The sequence below is a fragment of the Centruroides sculpturatus genome, unplaced genomic scaffold (assembly GCF_000671375.1).
Source record: "Centruroides sculpturatus isolate CEXI.00-Female unplaced genomic scaffold, Cexi_2.0 scaffold659, whole genome shotgun sequence".
NCBI classification, from domain to species: domain Eukaryota; kingdom Metazoa; phylum Arthropoda; class Arachnida; order Scorpiones; family Buthidae; genus Centruroides; species Centruroides sculpturatus.
In genome coordinates this window covers 118,911-138,645 of record NW_019384850.1, presented here as the reverse complement: position 1 = coordinate 138,645, position 19,735 = coordinate 118,911, and the positions used below count along the sequence as shown (strand labels likewise).

Genomic DNA, 19,735 nt, shown 5'->3' with positions numbered 1-19,735 from the left:
TTACTTTTAAACGATTTTAAATAAAATTTCGAAATTTAATATAATTTAATATTCAACTTTGTTATGTATTATGTAAGACAATATAGATTTTAATTTTCTGGAATTTAGAAAAGTATAATTTTAAATAACGAAATAATTGTTAAGTTACCTTGTGTCTGGCTAGGAGATGGAGATCCCCAAGCTCCTTTGTAAGATGGCTCTAATATTTTTATTCGATAATATTTAAATTTATATATAAAATTAACGATATTTTATATATTTGTGCCTAATTAATAATTATAAATTAATATTTTCTGATATTTTAAACAAGCTTAAACTATTTATTCACGTAGATGGAATACAACATTAGATACTTCAAATTTTTAAAATATTGTATAACTTTAGTATAAAAAATTATTAAAAAATTACTTTTAAAGCATTAAAAACTTTATATTTTTATTAATTTAATGGTTACAATTAAAATTTTTTGTAAAATTTACAGTTTAATTCGACAATTACTCAAACGATTTAAGTAACTTAAGATATAGTTTTAAACATTTTAAAGATGTTTAAAGTGAACATTTAAGATTAATTTGGATAAAAATATAAGATAAAAAATTACAGAAACTTAATTTGTAATTGTAAAATCAAAATATTTTATCATTAAGTAACTTTTATACATAATTTAATAAAAAATTTAAAGGATGAAAATCATTTTTAAATAGTTGATAATTTATACAATTAGAAAAATTTTAGAAGATCAGGATACATTTTTAGGCATTTACAGTCCTATAAATAAAATAATTGAGCTGAAATTGTGATTTAGATAAATGTATAATTTAAATGGATCCTTATATAACTTGTACAAATTAATTTGTAAGGATTTGATAAATTTTTCTATAAATTAATTTACCTTACCTTACCTTACCTTAACCTTAATTTTAAACCTTTTAAACGTATATAACATCCGTATAAAGCTTTTTTCATGTCAGAAGGTTAGACAGATTGACTTTTTGAAGACAATTTCAGCCGGATAACAGAAAAGATCAAGGAAGAAATCCCGAAAGATCGGAATAAGCTATAAAGTTGGAGATGAATATTTTAAGATGCGATTTAAGGCTGGAGGAAGCGCGAGAGGAGGAGGGGAAAAATTCGTTAAATCGAAAAGGAATAGAGGAAAAAAGGCTATGTTATCGGTGAAGAGCATTGGCAAATTAGACAGACTTTTTGAAGCCAATTTCAGCCGGATAAGAGAAAGGATTAAGGAAAGATTAAGGATTTAACTAAAAAAAAATTGGATACAGAGAAAGAGGAGAGGAATATTTTAAGTCGCGATCTAAGGTTGGAGAAAGCGCAAGAGTATGGGAAAAATTCGTTAAATCGAGGAAGAATAGAGGAAGGAGGAAAAAAGGAAAAAAGGTTACGTTATCGGTGAAGAGCATGGGAAAATTAGAGACTTTTTGAAGGCAATTTCAGCCGGATAAAAGAAAAGATCTAGGAAGAAATCCCGAAAGATTGGGGATAAGCTAAAAAGATTGGATAAAGAGAAAGAGGAGTGGAATATTTTAAGTCGCGATTTAAGGCTGGAGGAAGCGCAAGAGTTTGGAAAAAAATTTGTTAAATCGAGGAAGAGTAGAGAAAGGAGAAAAAAAAGGCTACGTTACCGGTGAAGAGCATGGGCAAATTGGCGACGGGAGATCCGTTGTTGTAAGGCGAAAAGTCGGCAGCCTTCCCGCCTTGCATCCAAAGCCTGTAGACGTCGGCAGTCCCGTATCTGCACGGGAGTTGGTGGGGACAGTCTCGAGCCACGGTGACGGGCAACCAAGCTGTCCTGTGCCCAAATTCCGCTAGGGGCCGCCCAATAGCGGCATTTAATTCGGGGGTCGTTTCGGCCTGGGGCTCGATTCTAAGCTTCAACACGACATTTCGGCGGAGATTCCCGCTGCCGTCGCTTCACACTTCGACGCCGATAATGTTGTCCGCGCGGCGCATCTGGTCCGAGCTTAGCGGCGCGAGCCGTCCTCCGACCAATCAGCGACGTCTCCGATTTATGGGCCAGCGACCTATGTGGAGTGAAGGCAGGCAACCAATGGCAGTCGACCCGCACTGGCTAATGAATTATGCTTATTTCCAGTCGGAAGAAACACACACTTCCTCTCCACTTGTCACAGGACGGAAACAAACTAAGAAGTCACAGGAAGTCGGAACACATCGTTTCCTCAATGAAAAGAGCGACTCTGCCTGCCTGTCTTTCTTCTTGATAGGTCGGAAGTGCGCTGAATATATGAGTGTGTGCGGCTTTGACTCGACCCGCTTAATCATTTCTCGCTTACAACCGTACGTAAATACTCCACTCCCGCCCGGACCACTACCTAATCGCTTTTTTTATCCTCTGCCTCCTTAATTGCGTCCGTCCGCCGCTTTATACTCCATTCTAATTAAATCTCTTCGTCTGCTGGCTCGTTGCTTGTTGGGCAATTAAAATCCACCCCGTTTTCGGTTTTTAAGATGCTAACGCGATGGAGTTTGCCCCTGTAAAGTTCTCTTTTCCTCCAATGCCTGCGTTATGCGGGGAAGCCCAACTCAGCTCTACGCCGTTAAGCGAATGGTCTTTATTCGTGTAATTCTGTACGCGTTATTAATGAAATTGCGTGAAGTAAATCCTTTATAAGGTTAAATTTTAAGTGATTAATGTTTAATGTTTTTATAAATACGAGAAAATGAAATAAAAATATGAAAATTTAACTTTACTCCTTGAGTGAATTAATCCTTATTTTTCACAAAAATGAAGCTTAGTTTGCATTTTAATCTTCATTTTCTGTGGAAAATGAGTATTAATTTGTGTTTTTTAATTATCGGAAACGTAAATAATTCATCTATTTATAACTTATATAACTTGAAATTTATAAAAATTCTCATTTAACTAACTTCAATGTGAATCAAAAATTATTAGAGGGAAACTTTTGTGTTTTTGTCATAATAATTATCTATTGTGACGTCTTAATTCAAATTAATTACGCTTTAAACACATTAGGAAGCGAGAATTATTACCGTATAGCATAAATTTACATTTTTATATCAAATTATCGATGTTAAAATCTACTGTGAACCGAATTTAATCCATCTTTTCTTCGATAAATAAAACATTTTTCGATTTAAAAACGATTATATTTGTTTATAAATTACAAAACGATGTTTACTTAATTTTTTAATTATAATTTTCTAGCAGTTTTAGAAGAAAAAAAATTTTTTTGCAATAAAGCAGAATGCTAACACGATTTTTTTAAATCTTCCAATTAAATTTAACCTTTCAAGTCATTATAATTTTGGAGAAGATGAGAAAACGAGAGAGAGAGATGAGAGAGAGAAAGAGCTAGAGAGGAAAGAATCGGCTTTAAGTAGGCACATATAGAGGAAGTTAAACAAGACTAGACTTTCTCCAACTATTATATTTTGCAGTCCCCATTGAAAAAGGCACAATAGCTTCATCTTGTACATTAAGAGTCCATTGAAATAAGCAGAACTTACCGCAGTGCATAAGTCAGCTGCTCAAACGTCCATTAATCAAGTTCGTCCATTAGTTGTTCCCGTTTACATCCCAAAAATCGAGAGCTTTAGATACGGTGTCATCGTCTAGATCGTCCTCACCGTCGCTAATAGATTAGCCAGGAGAGAATCCCTAACACGTGTCCCTTCTCTACGCTGGGGAGATCCTGACCACTCGTATAAATCCCTTACTCCCCCACACAGCGATTTTTTGCACCAACAGTTACACAAGTGTGCTCACACATTCGGGATTAAAAGAACAACTTTGTTAGGTTATTTCGTGGGAGACTGCACATTACATCTTCCTATCTAATTTTTAATCTTTATGGACGAATTGGGACGTTTCTATGTTTATTTCATCCTTCAAAAAGATGCGGAGGATGTATGAGGATGGAGAATTGACGTCTTAATGGAAGCCTAGTGGAAATGGAGTTATGGCATTAAAGGGGTGAAGGCGGAAACGTCTGGGAAATCCAATGAGGCGCACTTCCCGTTCCTCCAGTCTCTGTCGGAGGATATCTTGTGCTAGAAGATTGGAAGCAGATAAATGGAAGCTGGAGAAGGACAGATGCTCTTCTATCCTGTCAATACTCTCTGCGAAAAATAGATTACACGTTCATTACGAAGAAACGATTCTATGTTCGGCTATTCCATGACAAATTTCGATAAGTTCCAGCTTTATTAATGATGTTTAAACTAAAAAATCGTTGATTTTCACCTTATAAATATATTTTTTAACATTTTAAACGGTATAAAGAGCAAAAATTAGCATTTAAATTAGCAAAATTGAAGATAGAAAAGCGGTCATAAGATGAATATCCGTAAGACTTTCAGAACTTGTGACTTATAAAGAGATGGAGATAAATTATTATAGAATTTTAAATTGTATTTTTTATGAATAAAGTTTTTAAAAAAGTTTGTATTTTATAGAAAAAACGAGATTTAATTCTCGATAGCGAATGGGACTACAAAATTGTCTACCAAACATTTTTGAAGATAAGTCGAATGGTGAAAGTGCAGCTTCTGGATATGGAAATCGAATCTGAGATCGTCTCTGGACGAGATTCTACGAGTATTGAAGTCTTCGAACTGAATAAAATCGAAATATTTTAGTTTCAGAAGGTATAATTCATACGCAGGATAAATAAATTTTCGCTAAAATAATTAACTCATCAATTTCAATAGTGAAAATGTTTATAAAACGCTGAAAAATTACAAAATTTTGTATAAAATAATTTTATTTTAAGATAAATTAATTAAGATAAAGAAGATGAAGTTTTAAAATCAGAATGTATGAGAGAAAGGTAAAATTAAAATGATTGTTAAGATGAAGTGATGGTGCTCCAGACGAATGAAATGAAAAGGATGTTAAATAACTTTGAAAATACGAGGATGAGGAAGAAGATAATCAGTTTACGTAGAGGAATAAATAATAGGAATTCAAGAGTAGAAAGACGCGAGAAAAGATTAAGATTATTAGGAGAAAAATGAAGCGGTGATAAAGATGATGCTAAATAATTTTAAGAAGGCGAGGATGCGGAGGAGTGGAGAAACAAGAAGAGAAATTGGGAGGAAACAGACATATCTGGAGAGATAGGAGCACGAAACCTTTATTTTTGTAGACGAAACATCCAACGAGATTATCTCACGGGTGAAAAATAAAGGAAGGATAAGCAGGAAAGCTAAAAACTTCAACTGCTAAGATAAGAAGGAAAGAAAATTAAAGGGGAAAAAGGCATTGTTTCTAAAAAATCGATAAAGCCAAGTAAGGTCTGAGTTGGATATTGAGCAAAAAATCTCATTCAATCCCCGAGTTTATTTCCATCGAAGCTCGTTCAAGTTATCGTCTTCAGGTGACGATAGCTGGAAGATAGCAGCTTCCATTATTACCTAGATTTGTAGCAGAGATTAGGAAGAAGATTGCCCGGAGCTGTGCCGTATTGTGGAAAGATCCGTCCCATCCGAGCCATCCACTCGCACCATTTATTAGCTGCAACGATGGTTGAAGAACAGGATGCGCATCAGGATATGAGGGGGTCCACCTCCTCCGGACTCTCTCTCTCCTCCTTGCCTTGCAAAAAACCCACTCGCCATCATTACCAGGTTGTAGCTACCGAATTGATTCCGTTTGAAAGAAATCGCGTATTGATTGAAACTCCTTATCGTTTGATGATGATGCTCTGTAACGAGCTCCAAAATAGGTACACACTTTGAAATTTCCTTATTTTCTCCATGTTTTCGGCAATTTGACTGCAACTTTCATGCTAACTTCTTAATTTGATAATTGATAATTGGTCATTTACTACATTTTTATGCCCTTTTTCTTGCTTAGATAGCATCCTCTCTCTCTCTCTCTCTCTCTCTCTCTCTCTCTCTCGCTCCTCATCCTCCAGCCTAGATAACGTGCTTACGCTGCTGTTATTCTCGTCTTTATATGGTTTATTTCTCTTGTTTCTCTTTAAAAATGGCTCTTTTTCTTCAAAATTCCGCTATTAACGGGCGAATTTTTTAATGTTTTTTATATATTAAATGATTTCTTATTTTTTTCTTAAAATGCAGCTAATTTTATAGACTCGACGATGAAGACTGTTGTGCAGAAGTAGAGAAAGTTAACTTTTTTACTTAATTTCTTAAAGAGTGATATCGATATTGTCTTATTTTATGATAGTTATAAGCATTTGGGCAGAAAAATAAACAAAAATTTAGTACAAAATATTAAATTTCAATTAATTTTAACATAATTAATCGAGTAATTTCCCAATGATTAGTAATTATAAATAACATTAAATTACTTTTTTATAATTTAGAATACTTTTATAATTTTAAAATCAAATTTTGGAGTGGATAAGTAAATTATCTTTAGAGAAATTTAGGTTTTTCTAAACCTCTTCATTTTCCTAAACACAGATTTCCTCCTCCTTAGACAAGTGAAAGTATACATTACTTACAAATTCGTCTTTCAAATATATTAACAAAGATAAGATTCTCATAAAAATACTCTTTCTGTTGACTGGAATGATTAAAGAATCATTGCAGTCAACAGAAACTCCACAGATCACTCGACACTTGTTTACATTCCAGATTATCTTCCTATCTAATTTTCTAAGTTAATTAAGCATTTACAAATCAAAAACACTCCCTCTTGTTGATCGAAAAAGCGTATACGTAACAGTTACGGCTCGTTAATTCCGTAAAAATAACGTAAAATTCACCAAAAAAACCAGGAGAAGGAAGAGGAAGAGGAGAAGGGATTCTCGGATGCAGAGTGGTTTGGAAGATAGCTAGTTGCAGTTCTGTATTCAGAGCGAGGAGATGCTGATCATTACCTTTGTTACTTGGGCAGTGTTTGTCTGATTGCTTTAGCTCTATACTACGCACTGACACTGCTTCAATTTGTAGCCAGAACCGAGATAAATTGGGGATAAATTGAGCAGGAACCAGCCGCTCCAATACTGAAGTGATTATTTACAACACGAGCAATTTGTTATTGCTTCTCCTTCTCCTCCGCATCTTTCTTCCAATGCATCTCCAATCGAATCATCTCATATTTCCTGCTACAAACCTTTCTTTTGGATATCGAGCAATTGTAAAAGATTTGTCGCTTGTAACTTCGTTTATATATTCCTCTTCGCTTTCCCTTTCATTTATTCTATCCTCAGGCCATAGATTTTATTTATTTTTATTTTTGTATATTTAATTTCTCCTTTCTTTGATTTAACTTTTTTCCCCTAATTTTGATAAATCTCATTCGATTTTGAATTTTCCTGTCAATTCTTTCAATTTTATTCATTAAATTAGTCCTTCTACACATTATTTTATCGCTGTTTCGTCCTTCTAAATACTTAGAGAATTGGAGAAAGTCAAAACTTAAACAGAAATTAATTTATTTTTATTTTATTTTTGTAAAATTTTAATTGCCATTAAAAATATTTTTAATTATTGTAAAGAATTAATTTTCTATTTTTTTAATCGAAATTTTAATTGTAATTAAAAACAAGAATTTTAATTGTTGAAATTGATTCATTTTTACAGAAAAATNTTTTAAAAAAATTAATTTTTTTAATTATTAAATTTAATTTAATAATTTAAATTAAAGAAAATAAACGAATTTAAAACGAAATTAAAGAAAAAAATTTAATTCAATTATAAAATTGTTATGTATAAAGATATATTATAAATTTTTAAGAAACGAGTTTGTATAAAATTATATATTTAAAAAAATCACGTAAAATATAGTTTTATCCTTTAAAAAATTGCATCTAAAAATCATCTTCTCTCGTAGAGAAGATGAAGATGAAGAGAAGAAAACAGGGAAGTACATTAAATTAACGTTAATGAGGTGAGTGAAATCGCGTAGTGAGTATTTTAAACGGGATAAAAACAGTTTCTACTTGTTCTAAACACGAAATTTCTACAATTTAACAGGAAATAATTGCATTTTTCAACAGTTTATTCTTAAGTCGGCGCTTGTCTTCTTTCTTTTCTCGAAAATTGGAGTGGAGTGATTGAATTTAAACGTTGGGGGAATCTTTAACGTAAATAGGGGGAAAGCAGGGGAAAAAAAGAAGCAAAAAGTAATGTTTACCCTCACTTAAACTATCGATAACAATTATTTAAGGTGGAAAACTTGCAATAAAATTACACCTTCATTGAAAGAAATGGAAAATTGATTCTTGCTGTACTTTTTCCTTACTGCAATCTCGACAATCGTCGTCTTATCGAGTCCTAATGAGGGAATCAGAGACGACAGTTTCCTCCATTGCCTCATTAGTAACCGATAGCTAAATATAGTCGAGCAGCTTTATCGATTTCCTCAAGGGAAGACGGGAAAGATAAGCTGCTTTTTTTATCTTCCATCCGAGTTCACCATCCGGTGACAGCACTAATATTTCCGGAGTCAGAGAAATTTCTAGATTCCGGATATCATTTTGTCTCCTCGCAGATTGTCAGTTCTCACGGACTCTCTGTAGATCCTCTGATACACACTCTTGGGATTATATATTTAATACAACTCGCTTCTGACTGCAATGAAGTTTTTCTCTATCTAGTCCATCCGCATCCTCCGTGATTTAAAGTTTTTTTTCCTTGTGTAGAAAGTTGGAAGATTTTACTTGGTAAAGTATCGTTTCTACCTGGTCGTTCGAAAATGTCTTCTAGACAGGAGTAGGAGGATGAGGATGACGCTGAGGAGGAGTAAGGGATGTTGGGGAGAACAGACGATGAGATGCGAGCGGTGTGAGATAATTAGAAGGGTGCGGATGATGCTAGAGAAGAATAGAAGAAGAAGAGTAAATGAGAGAGATAAAGGGATGCGAATGATGCAAATCTTACTTTTCAGCAAAAAGTAAGATTTGCAGATGAAGTGAGGGAGTTAGAAGAATGCGGATGATGTTAGGAAGAATGGGAGATGAAATGCTAGAAAGTTATAAACATGAAAATTATGCTAGAGAAGAAGAGAAGCAGACGAAACGAGAGAGATGGTGAGATGCGAATGATGTTGGAAAAGAATAGCAAATGCAGACAAAGTAAAGGAATTAGAAGATGTGGATAATTTTAAAACTATTAGAAGAGTAAAGATGATATAGGTAAATTGGGAGGATGTGGATGATTTAAAAAAAATTAGGATGATGATGCAGGTAAAGTGAGAACTACGAGAATTTGATTGAAGAAGAAGTATAAAACGATATAAATTAAACAGGACTAAACTGTAGAAAAATTTTTAAATAGTTGAATTATGTGCAAATTTTAATGAAATTTTTAATAAGTTAACATTTAAACATAAAAACTTTTTACTTAATTCGTATCGAGAGAATAGAATTATTATAAAAGAAAATTTTAACTAAACATTTTAAAACGCAAATTTAGGCAATAAAAATTTAAAATTTTTAAAATACTTTGCTGTTATTTTACAGATTTATTGCTAAATTTATTATTTAATTTTTCCAGATAAGCGATGGTTCTCATCCGAAGATGCGTAGCATCAGTCATCAGCATCCATCCAGAGAAGGAATTTATAAAAGAAAAATAATATCGGGACGTAAAAAGGAAGGAGACGAATCGACAAATAACAAGAAAAACCTATGTTTTTATCCTTAATAAAGAGGAAAGGAGGAAGAAAAGTTAGATTCTAGAAGTTAGTCACGTGGAAGGAAGCTGCAATCAAGCACCATCCAGAAGAAAAAAAAGATCATCTGTAGACAAGCAAGATAGTGGAAGAATCAAACTTTTATTATTTTGGGCTAGAAAACAAACTAAGAAACATTACAGATGCCAAATCATATACGTTTCTACAGTATAAAGGGGGATAGAGTATCGATAGATAAACCCTCCCTCACTCAGTCTGGAAATCAGTTCTTTGTTAAACATGGCTGTACGTTAACGAACAATTAGTTACTATAGAAGTAAATCTGGCAAAGAGTCGGGTCCATCTCGTTCGCAGGACGAGCAACCAGCCATGAAACGAGTAACTGGGTAGGGAACAATCTGTTCCCCTTCAACCAATTGTCATTTGATGTATGACACTCTTCCCTTCGTTAGGAATTTTCTTCTATGTTGTTACGTTAACAAAACGTGGGAAAGAAGCCACGTTTAAATATTATCTACCCACTTCTATACATTAAATTCGTGGGGTTTCTCTCTCTTTTTAGTCAGATTTTGTGTTACCAAGTTGTAATTTCGATCAGTAACGTTACGCCAGATGAAGTCGGTTAAGCATCATTAACATTAAATCCTGATTTTATCGGCTTATATAGTTTAATACGTCGAATTACATTTTTATTATTTATTTTATTAATATTTTGGCTAGTTTTAGCTAGAAACCTTAAGTTCTATATTCGGTTTTCATTATTCTGTAATTTTCTATTATTTTTCCATATCCCTTTTCCATATTTCTCTCATTTTTCAGCTTAATTTTCTAGAAATTTGCCTTTAAATTAGTTATTTATTGCTATAAAAAGTCTTTAATATCTCATTCTAATAGACAAATCTCTAGAAATTCGCTTCTCTAAGCGCTCTAGCTTGATTAACAATCCTTTTTAATGGGAATAAACTATTTTAAAATTCGCTTCTGTATATTTATAATTCATTTCTTACTTCAACAAATCTCACTTATTTGCACTTTACATCTTAATTTACTCGTATAAACCAACAGACTCGTCTCCATCTTCTCCAGCTCTTCTGTAAACACACATCTTCACATCATACTTCATTAGTTATCACTTTCCTTCCAAGTTTTATCATTCTAAGCTTCTTTCGCTCTTAAATTAAGGTATATAATACATTAAAATTAATCTCTCTTTTTTATTATATATTTTAGTGAATTAAAGGCGTATAATTTCTCTGGATCGTGTTTAAAATCTACGTCTATCTAAAAATCATCTTCNTCTCTTGTTCTCGAGCATCTTTTATTTATTTTTAAAATTAATAAGTTTAAATTTTTTGAAATTTTAATTTCTTATTACTTGAATTTACGTATTTAATTAACTTTTTAAAATTTTCATTCTAATTTTTTAAATTAATGCAACAACAATTCTCACTTCTCCAGCTCCATCTTCATTGACTTGCTCATTCTTCAACCTTATTAAACATAATATAACTCCTTAAAAATTTATTTATTTATTTTTAATCTTTTGAAAGGTTTTCTTTAAGAATTGATCGAAAATTAAGCAATATTTTACATTGAATAATAATTAAAATTCCTATTCTGTGTGCTCACCGGATGCTGCGTGTCACATATAAAGTTATGGATAAAATTGTCATTATTTGAGAATTATAACAAAAAACTTATATAATTTTATAAAAAAGTATAATTAGATATAAGATTTAGATGATAATAAACTAAATTTACGCTAAAAATAAGCGTAAAAGTTTAAATTTTAGAAGAAATCTATTGTATGTATACGTATATATGATACAAGTTTAAGTGAGAATTAATGGAATCGTCTAAGAAATTTGTAAAAAAATATGAAATAAATTCATTAAATTTTGTTATAGATTAGAAAATTAAATGATATATAAAAATTATGAATCATATTTATCCATTAAAAATGTCAAAAATAATATGAGATGATGATAAATTGTAAAGATAATCGAGAGATGCAGTGAAGTTTGAATAAGATTTTCTTCATTTTATATATAAAAGACTTAACTATATTTTTTATAAATAAAGTTTAAAAAACAAATAATTAAAATTTCTTGCCGTTAAACAGGTCAATTAATGCATAAAATTAGTTTAAACATAATTAAATTTAATCTCAATTGCTAAATCGCGTTTAATTAGAGAATGTTGAATGAATTTTTAATTAAAAGTACTACAAGTTTGTTTACTTTTAAGGTAAAACAAAGATGTTTAACAACCAAAAAAATATTCCGATATTAATGTAAAAGGAATATAATGAAATTAATAAAGATTCTGGCACTTAAAGTTACAGAAAAAATGATAAAGTGATGAGAGTAATGGAGAAGAGAAAGAGCATGAAGACGATGGATATGGATAATGAAGAGGGGTAAGAGGTTGTAAAGAAAGGATGCAGATGATGAAGAAGAATAAGAGGATTTAAACAAAAGATGTGGATGATGGACAAGAATAAGAGGACAAGAATAAAGGAAGGATGGAGATGATGGAGAATAATAAGAGAATACAAAGAAAGAATGTTTGAGTGAGTTTAGAAATGCAAACTAAACAATAGAATTAGGAAGATGAAGATTACGTTAAAGAGTAACACACGGATGAAGATGATAAAAATTAAGAGTATTTGGACGATATTGAGAACGAATGAAAGAATGAAGTTACCAAGTTAAAACGTAGATCATTCGAGAAAATTTGAGATCAAAATTAAATAAAATAAATAATTTTTGGCCTTCAAAAAAGTCAAAAAAAAAAAAAAAATTTTTAAAGAGCACGATTGAATTATTTCCGACTTTCGGAACGACAAAAACAACGGAATTTTATCATAATTAAAGTCGGAGGAGGTTAAACAGTCGAAAATTAGGTGAATTGGTGTTCTTTGTCAGCCAAATTTTGCCACGATTTGAGATAAGCAAGAGCACAAAGGCACAGTCCGGGATGAGGATAGAAAGGTGGAAGAGTGTTTTCCACCTTTCACTGTTGCATCCTTGATTAAAAAGCGAACAAAATAACAAGAGAATGGAGTGTAACAAAAGGGGACGCATGCGCTCAGACGTTAACATTTCATTCACAAAGTTTATTAATCGGACACGCTCGGCGACAACCATTATTAGGATTCGGTCGGTTAGTAAACACGGCGGGTATCCTTCGCCCCCTGGTGGGTCGTCCCTGTACTACAGCACGTGCCGACACGCGACCCCGAGAGTTCGGCAACGGTGACGTAGTAGAACGACGTGCTTCACGATCTACATGCAAATTTATGGCGACCACCGGGACATTTTCCCATCGAATGGCCTTTTTGTTATTGAAATGAATCCCTTGACCCCGTTCGTGGCTCCACCACTTGACTGTCGACCGGACGATGAATAAAGAACATGCGCAATACACGGCGTGACGAGTGGAAAGCGGAAGAAGATTGGGATGTTGGCCGGATGATGAATAAAGATCTGTTTCGATCTCTGTTAACACGTAAGAGCATCCAGGATGATGATCGATGCTCTCGAATCTACAACAGAACTTGGATTTTCTACAGGGATTTTTACCTAATTTACGTTCTAGGGGAAGTAAATTATGTTTGAGAAGTGCAAACGCTTGCATATTAATTAATTATACGTATTCTTAATAAGCAACCCCTAAATATCTACACTGAACATACTTATTCGAGACCAAATTTAGACATGTGGCCCTATGGGAAGAGCATAAAATAGGCCATCCACTAAATATTAGTGGATAATAAGGCATACATATTAATTTTTATGCTCCTTGCAGCGTGAGGACCTTATTTGCAGCTTGTTTCGTTAATATATAAATTCAACCCCGCTTACAGTAGTAAAAATTAAGAATTTTGTGTAAAAATAACGTCCGAGAGGGAGTAAGTACGTATGTCTTAATGTAAATCTCATAAAAATACCAATTTTAATAAATTTTTCAATTTTTTGAACCTCCATTTTGAATAATGTCCACTATTGTATATGAATTCTATAAGTACTTTTACTTGCATTCATTAAAAATCTATAAATAAATTTGTTAGGGGGCTACAACAATCAATTTCTGCATTATTTTAAGCTTTACAAGATGATGAAAACGTCCTAAATTTAATGTATTTCATTTCATTTGAGTTCTTGACACAATTGGATCTTCTGAATGTCAACCTTGTTGCATTCTAAGAATACAAACAAAATTAAACATCCAGAACGATTTTAATAATAAAACTCAATAAATAGGGTAATTCCTCCTGAAAATCTATAAATTTTTATAAGTCTTAACCCTTTTAAATTACCCCAAGAGCACTTGAAGCATATTTAATGAGCAATTTTCATTTTTGAAACCTGGCTTACAATGTGAGTTTTTTGGATAACGGTTCAACTATGACGAGATGTTAAATACGAAAGTTTAACATTTTTAAGATTTATTATCCAAATTTATGTAAAATTGATATTTTGGGGTTCCATTCCTCCAACTGTAACCATTGAAGATTTATGCAACCTATTGAATCTCCATTTAAAAAGCTGAAAAATATTAAAGATCTTGAACTTTGAACACTGTAATTAACTAAACACGTTATTTGAGACTTTACGCACGTTTTAAATGCAAAAATTCCTTATTTTAACGTCTAGAATGTTCAAAGATCACTTGAAAATTGCATGTTTCAATGCTTTAAATTTATAAAAACACTTATAAAGTTAATTTTTATCGTGTTTTAACACGAAAAATCATCTTTTATAATATTTACATATNATATTTTTTATAAATAAAGTTTAAAAAACAAATAATTAAAATTTCTTGCCGTTAAACAGGTCAATTAATGCATAAAATTAGTTTAAACATAATTAAATTTAATCTCAATTGCTAAATCGCGTTTAATTAGAGAATGTTGAATGAATTTTTAATTAAAATTACTACAAGTTTGTTTACTTTTAAGGTAAAACAAAGATGTTTAACAACCAAAAAAATATTCCGATATTAATGTAAAAGGAATATAATGAAATTAATAAAGATTCTGGCACTTAAAGTTACAGAAAAAATGATAAAGTGATGAGAGTAATGGAGAAGAGAAAGAGCATGAAGACGATGGATATGGATAATGAAGAGGGGTAAGAGGTTGTAAAGAAAGGATGCAGATGATGAAGAAGAATAAGAGGATTTAAACAAAAGATGTGGATGATGGACAAGAATAAGAGGACAAGAATAAAGGAAGGATGGAGATGATGGAGAATAATAAGAGAATACAAAGAAAGAATGTTTGAGTGAGTTTAGAAATGCAAACTAAACAATAGAATTAGGAAGATGAAGATTACGTTAAAGAGTAACACACGGATGAAGATGATAAAAATTAAGAGTATTTGGACGATATTGAGAACGAATGAAAGAATGAAGTTACCAAGTTAAAACGTAGATCATTCGAGAAAATTTGAGATCAAAATTAAATAAAATAAATAATTTAAGTAAAATAAAGAGATTTTACTACATATTAATCAGTTTGAGATCACCTATACACTGATAACATTAAATGGGGTAAATAAATAAGGAAATAGTGAAAGTTTGTGATCTTATTGACTCTTCAGCTGGATACCCACGTGAATAATTTCATTTCACTAAACCAAGAATCACATGACATGCACAGATTGTACTACTGATATTCACTACTACATTTGCATGCTATTTGGTGGAAGATGGTTGATGATACTGCACTCAGCCACAATTTTTTCTCACAATCAACATACCTGTTGTTTGTGCAAAAAAATAAAAACAAAAATTGATTTATAATTATTTTTGTTTTTATTTTTGTTCTATTCTTTTACTCAAAAATTTCAAGAAAATTATAAATTACTACTATTAATTTCTCAGTTACTATGTTTATCCAATGAGCCATTTTGTAGAAAATGATAACAAACCATCTTATGAAGATTATTCATTGCTGATTAGCAGTATCTGATTTCCATAATTAAAAATACATCCAGCTGAAGTGTTTACGTCATGCATAACTGTGTGATTTAGATGCTAGTTTATTTAGGCTGCATATGCACAGTGCTGAAAGCATTTAAATAGAGTGGTGAAATCACTTATTTGTATTGATATATACAGCTTAACAATAAAAACACACATTAATAAATTTTCAAAGTTAACAATGTTTAATTGTTTTAATAATTATTATTATTATTATTATTATATTTTTTAATTATATTTTCCCTACTCCTTCGTGATAAAGGGGAGGAACGTGAAGGTCATTCATTTACCTTTCTTTCCGCGAAAATTCTCGTTTATCGAACATTTTTCAATTGAATTTATCACGTGTTTTCTCCCCTCCCTCGCAACGTTTTCTAGCTTAGAAGAGACGGAAATCTCCAAAAAATAATTTATGTCTCGTTCGATGAAAATTGTTTCTTCCTCTTTAACTGATTTAATACTTTCGATCGGGTTGGATAACGATCGCGTGATTGTTGCCGCCGTTTCTCCCCCCTGCTTCGACTTATATATTCGTTCTTTTAATGATTTTTTGGAAGGTAACAATGGCCGATATTTGCTGTATTATAAAATAATACAATCTTGTGGTTAAAATGTATGAAGTATTTATGTAACGTGATTGATTAATTCGTTTGCTGGCGTTACTAGAGTAATTCGGTAGTTAAAAATGGGTTGAAAAATATAATAAATGGGTTCTTATCTTTCTAGAATAGGAAAAAAATTGTCTGGAATGTGCATAAATGTATTTAGAAATTAAAAATTTGAGTAAAAATATCATCATTATGCTAGTAAATTGGTTACAATAAGATTCTTTGGATATTTTTCACATATTTTTCTTATAATATGGAGTTCACATCGTACTGGTTTAATGGTAAATAGCATACAAGTTCTGTGGATCCAAATATTAACAGATTCTACAGCAACACATTAACTGGCTCTATGGCTCCATACATAAACACGAGTTTGATGGAATCACACATCATTCAGATTCTATGAAAATACGCATTTCGCTGTTTTATGGTGCCATATATCATACAGGTTTAATGAAACTTCCATACACAGGTTATACCGAACTACAGCATCACACAGGTTCTCATAGTATGGAGCTAATTTCAAAATTCTCTTCGTGTTATGAGAACCTGTGTGATATTTTCTCATAGTTTTGTCATTATCTCTCTAAAAATTAGTATCAAATTCTAATTTTGTTAAATTAAAAGATAAAGCAATAAAATATTTTTTTTTATTTATTCTACAAAATAAATTCGAAGGAATAAATATAAGAATTTTAAATAAATGATAAAGAAGATTATGTGATGAGGATGCTGTATGATGATAAACTTAGATATAAATGTTTCAATTTGGCTAAACTTTTGGAAAAATTTGATAAGAAAATCCAAAATATTTTAAAATATATAATTTAAAGTATAATATATAAAATTTAATTAAATATTTTAATAAAAAAAATTAAAGCATAAAGGAAATTACATAGAATCAATCCGAATCCTTTTATCAAAGAAGAAAAATCTTGATGGAAAGTATCCAAATTTTGCTAAAATCGAAGAAAAAAAACATGAATAATTCGAGTTCAAATTATATTTTGCAAGTTTTAGTAATATTTGATAATTAAAATTCTATTTTTCTATGAAATTTTTTTAATTATAAGAGCGTGACTACATAGAATAATCGATTGATGAATTAGAAAATGGTTTGGAAAATAGTAAAAGTATTTAAAATTTTATCGAAGAAAACTCGAAATTTAATGAAATTGTGCTAAATGAATATTTTGTGATGCTTAGGATGAGGATTTTGGATGCTCAAAAAATAATGTTATAGAATGGATGGAGGAGTAGAGTGAATAAGAAGAGGAAAGATGAGTCAAGATGCAAGAAGACGACAATGAAAAGAGGTAAAAGAGGATTTTCGGTCAGATATCTGTCAACCTCATTAATATCTGTCAAGGCTAAAACACGATTATCAGCAGGATGAGAAAAAAGAGAAAGCTGGGCAGGTAGAAGGAACAAAACGGGTTTCCGTACAAAAATTCCAGTTTATCGACAGCCGAGTTGTCAATGAAGGTGTATTACATCAGAACATAAATGGATCTGGTTCACACCAACCCCGCGGCTGATAGGAGGCACATTGTCAACCCGACGTATCAATAACCGTATTCGCTACAGCTTATCTCTCTCGGTTGGTGGGGAGCCTGCGAGATGGCGCTCCGCAGATGATTTACACCTCGACACGTTTATCATTTGTTGTGCCATTCATTGTCCTTCACGCTCTTTTTGTCCTCATTTTTCTCCCTTCCATTAATAATTGTTATTAGTCTAATAGCTTACCTGTTTTGGTCAGGCGCAGAGGATGCGTGTCCGCCGTCGCTAGCGGGTATGGTTTCCCAGCTACTCCTAAAAAAAAAGGAAAAAAATGCAAAATTTTAACATTTCTACGCATCAATTACTCCCGAAACGACGCCATTTTTGAGAAATTTAATTTGGGAGTTGTGACGACATTTAGGTGCTAATCAAATCCATTTTTAATTTCTAGTGAGGTGTTTCGAGATTTAGGTGCCAGTTATGGCAATTTTAAATTTTACCGCCTAAAAACGGTGTTGTAAACTTTAAGCCCAGTTTAAGCTTAGATTTGCGAAAGAAATAAATCTGTAGGGTTATTATCGTGGATGAATCACTGTATGCAACTAATATTTTAACATTTTTCATTAACTAAAGCACAAAGGATCACTTATCCGCCTATTGTATACGCTTAATTCTCTTTCTTGTGACTAGCCAGTCATCGGCCTTCTTCCTCTTCATTGGTTGCTAGTAAAAAGCGGAGGATTCATGGCTAGTTGGTTCTTACCCGTCTCTCGCCCTCATAATGGATCTGTCTAATTGGCAAACGGAGCAGTTAATGAATGGGCTGCCTCCATTTTGCCATCTCTGGATCCAGGTGATTAGCTCCCTCCATTTTCAGGGGTTTTGCTGATGATTGGAAAATCATACGCACAAAAAAATACGGAAGAATTATTCTAGACAGTGAGAATTGCCACGCGTGAATAGAACATAGGAGGCCGTTTACACTTAAGTTAAACAAATTACGGCTCGAGGCCTCCTATGAAAAGGCCTCATGCTTTTAACTTTATTAATTAATATTTGGTCGGGAAAGGCCTCATATATTTTATGGTTCAGAACCACACACCCGAAAAACCTAAATAAGGTCTTAGTTTTTGCGTTTTAACAAACAAATGTGACCCAAAATGGCGGATTTAATTATAGATGGGTTGTAACATATGAAAATATCATTAAATTTAAAGATTAAAATAATTTTTTATTGATATATTTAAGTTTATACAAGGCTTTAGTGTATATTTAAGAGATCGCAACGTGTTTTTGTAGATTCTCATCAATTTTTCATATAGATAATCTCTCGTACGAGTGATTTTATGTGGGAAACTGAGGGCAATATAAAGTAAATTGCAATCATTTTTTGCCTAATTAAATTAAATTTTTAAAAATAGAACAGAGATATTTTCTACAATGATGTGTATATTTAGCGCTTAAAATGGGACATACATTCTAGGAAATTAGCAGAAAAATCCTACTTACCAGACGAAGGAGAAGGGGATGAAGTTTGAGCAGACGGCAATGGTTTGTCTCTAGATGGAGGCAAAGTCGTTTCCGAAGCTGTAAACATAAGAACTTAAGCTATATAAGGACATTAATTGCATATATAAGGGCGTTAAAGGAATATATAAAGACATTAAGCTAGTAAAATTAGTATGAAGAGCACTTACACTGTCTAAGAAAGTTGAGATGAGCGAAGAGCACTTCACCGTTGTAAGGATTAGTCAATCGACTGAAATCTTCCCTATTGAGCTGGCACAACTCTCGACCCACAAAATTAAACCGATTGATGTCCACATCGTGAAGACTATATTCCTTAACTGCCCATTCTAACCATTGTTTGACATGATCCGGATTCCATAGCAATGGATCTGAAACCCATAATCACACTATAAGAATGGCCAAATTGAAGTGATAATTAAGCAAATTTCTTTGATTAAACATCGAAAATTTTAAAGTTAAACCTTCGTGACACTTGTTACGATAGTGAATTTGGTAA

General features: G+C 32.1%; 1 protein-coding gene across 1 annotated transcript in view; it reads right to left on the bottom strand.

The window, feature by feature from the left end:
• Window positions 1–19,735, bottom strand: part of LOC111630462 (transcriptional regulator ERG-like) — a 56,217-nt gene that overhangs the window by 18,153 nt on the left and 18,329 nt on the right. The window contains exons 2-7 of the mRNA XM_023374561.1: window positions 19,407–19,607; window positions 19,219–19,296; window positions 17,956–18,021; window positions 13,038–13,206; window positions 1,644–1,930; window positions 149–199 (exon numbers count right to left, since the gene is read on the bottom strand). Coding sequence (XP_023230329.1) covers window positions 149–199; window positions 1,644–1,930; window positions 13,038–13,206; window positions 17,956–18,021; window positions 19,219–19,296; window positions 19,407–19,607 — 852 coding nt within the window. The remainder of the gene's footprint in view (window positions 1–148; window positions 200–1,643; window positions 1,931–13,037; window positions 13,207–17,955; window positions 18,022–19,218; window positions 19,297–19,406; window positions 19,608–19,735) is intronic.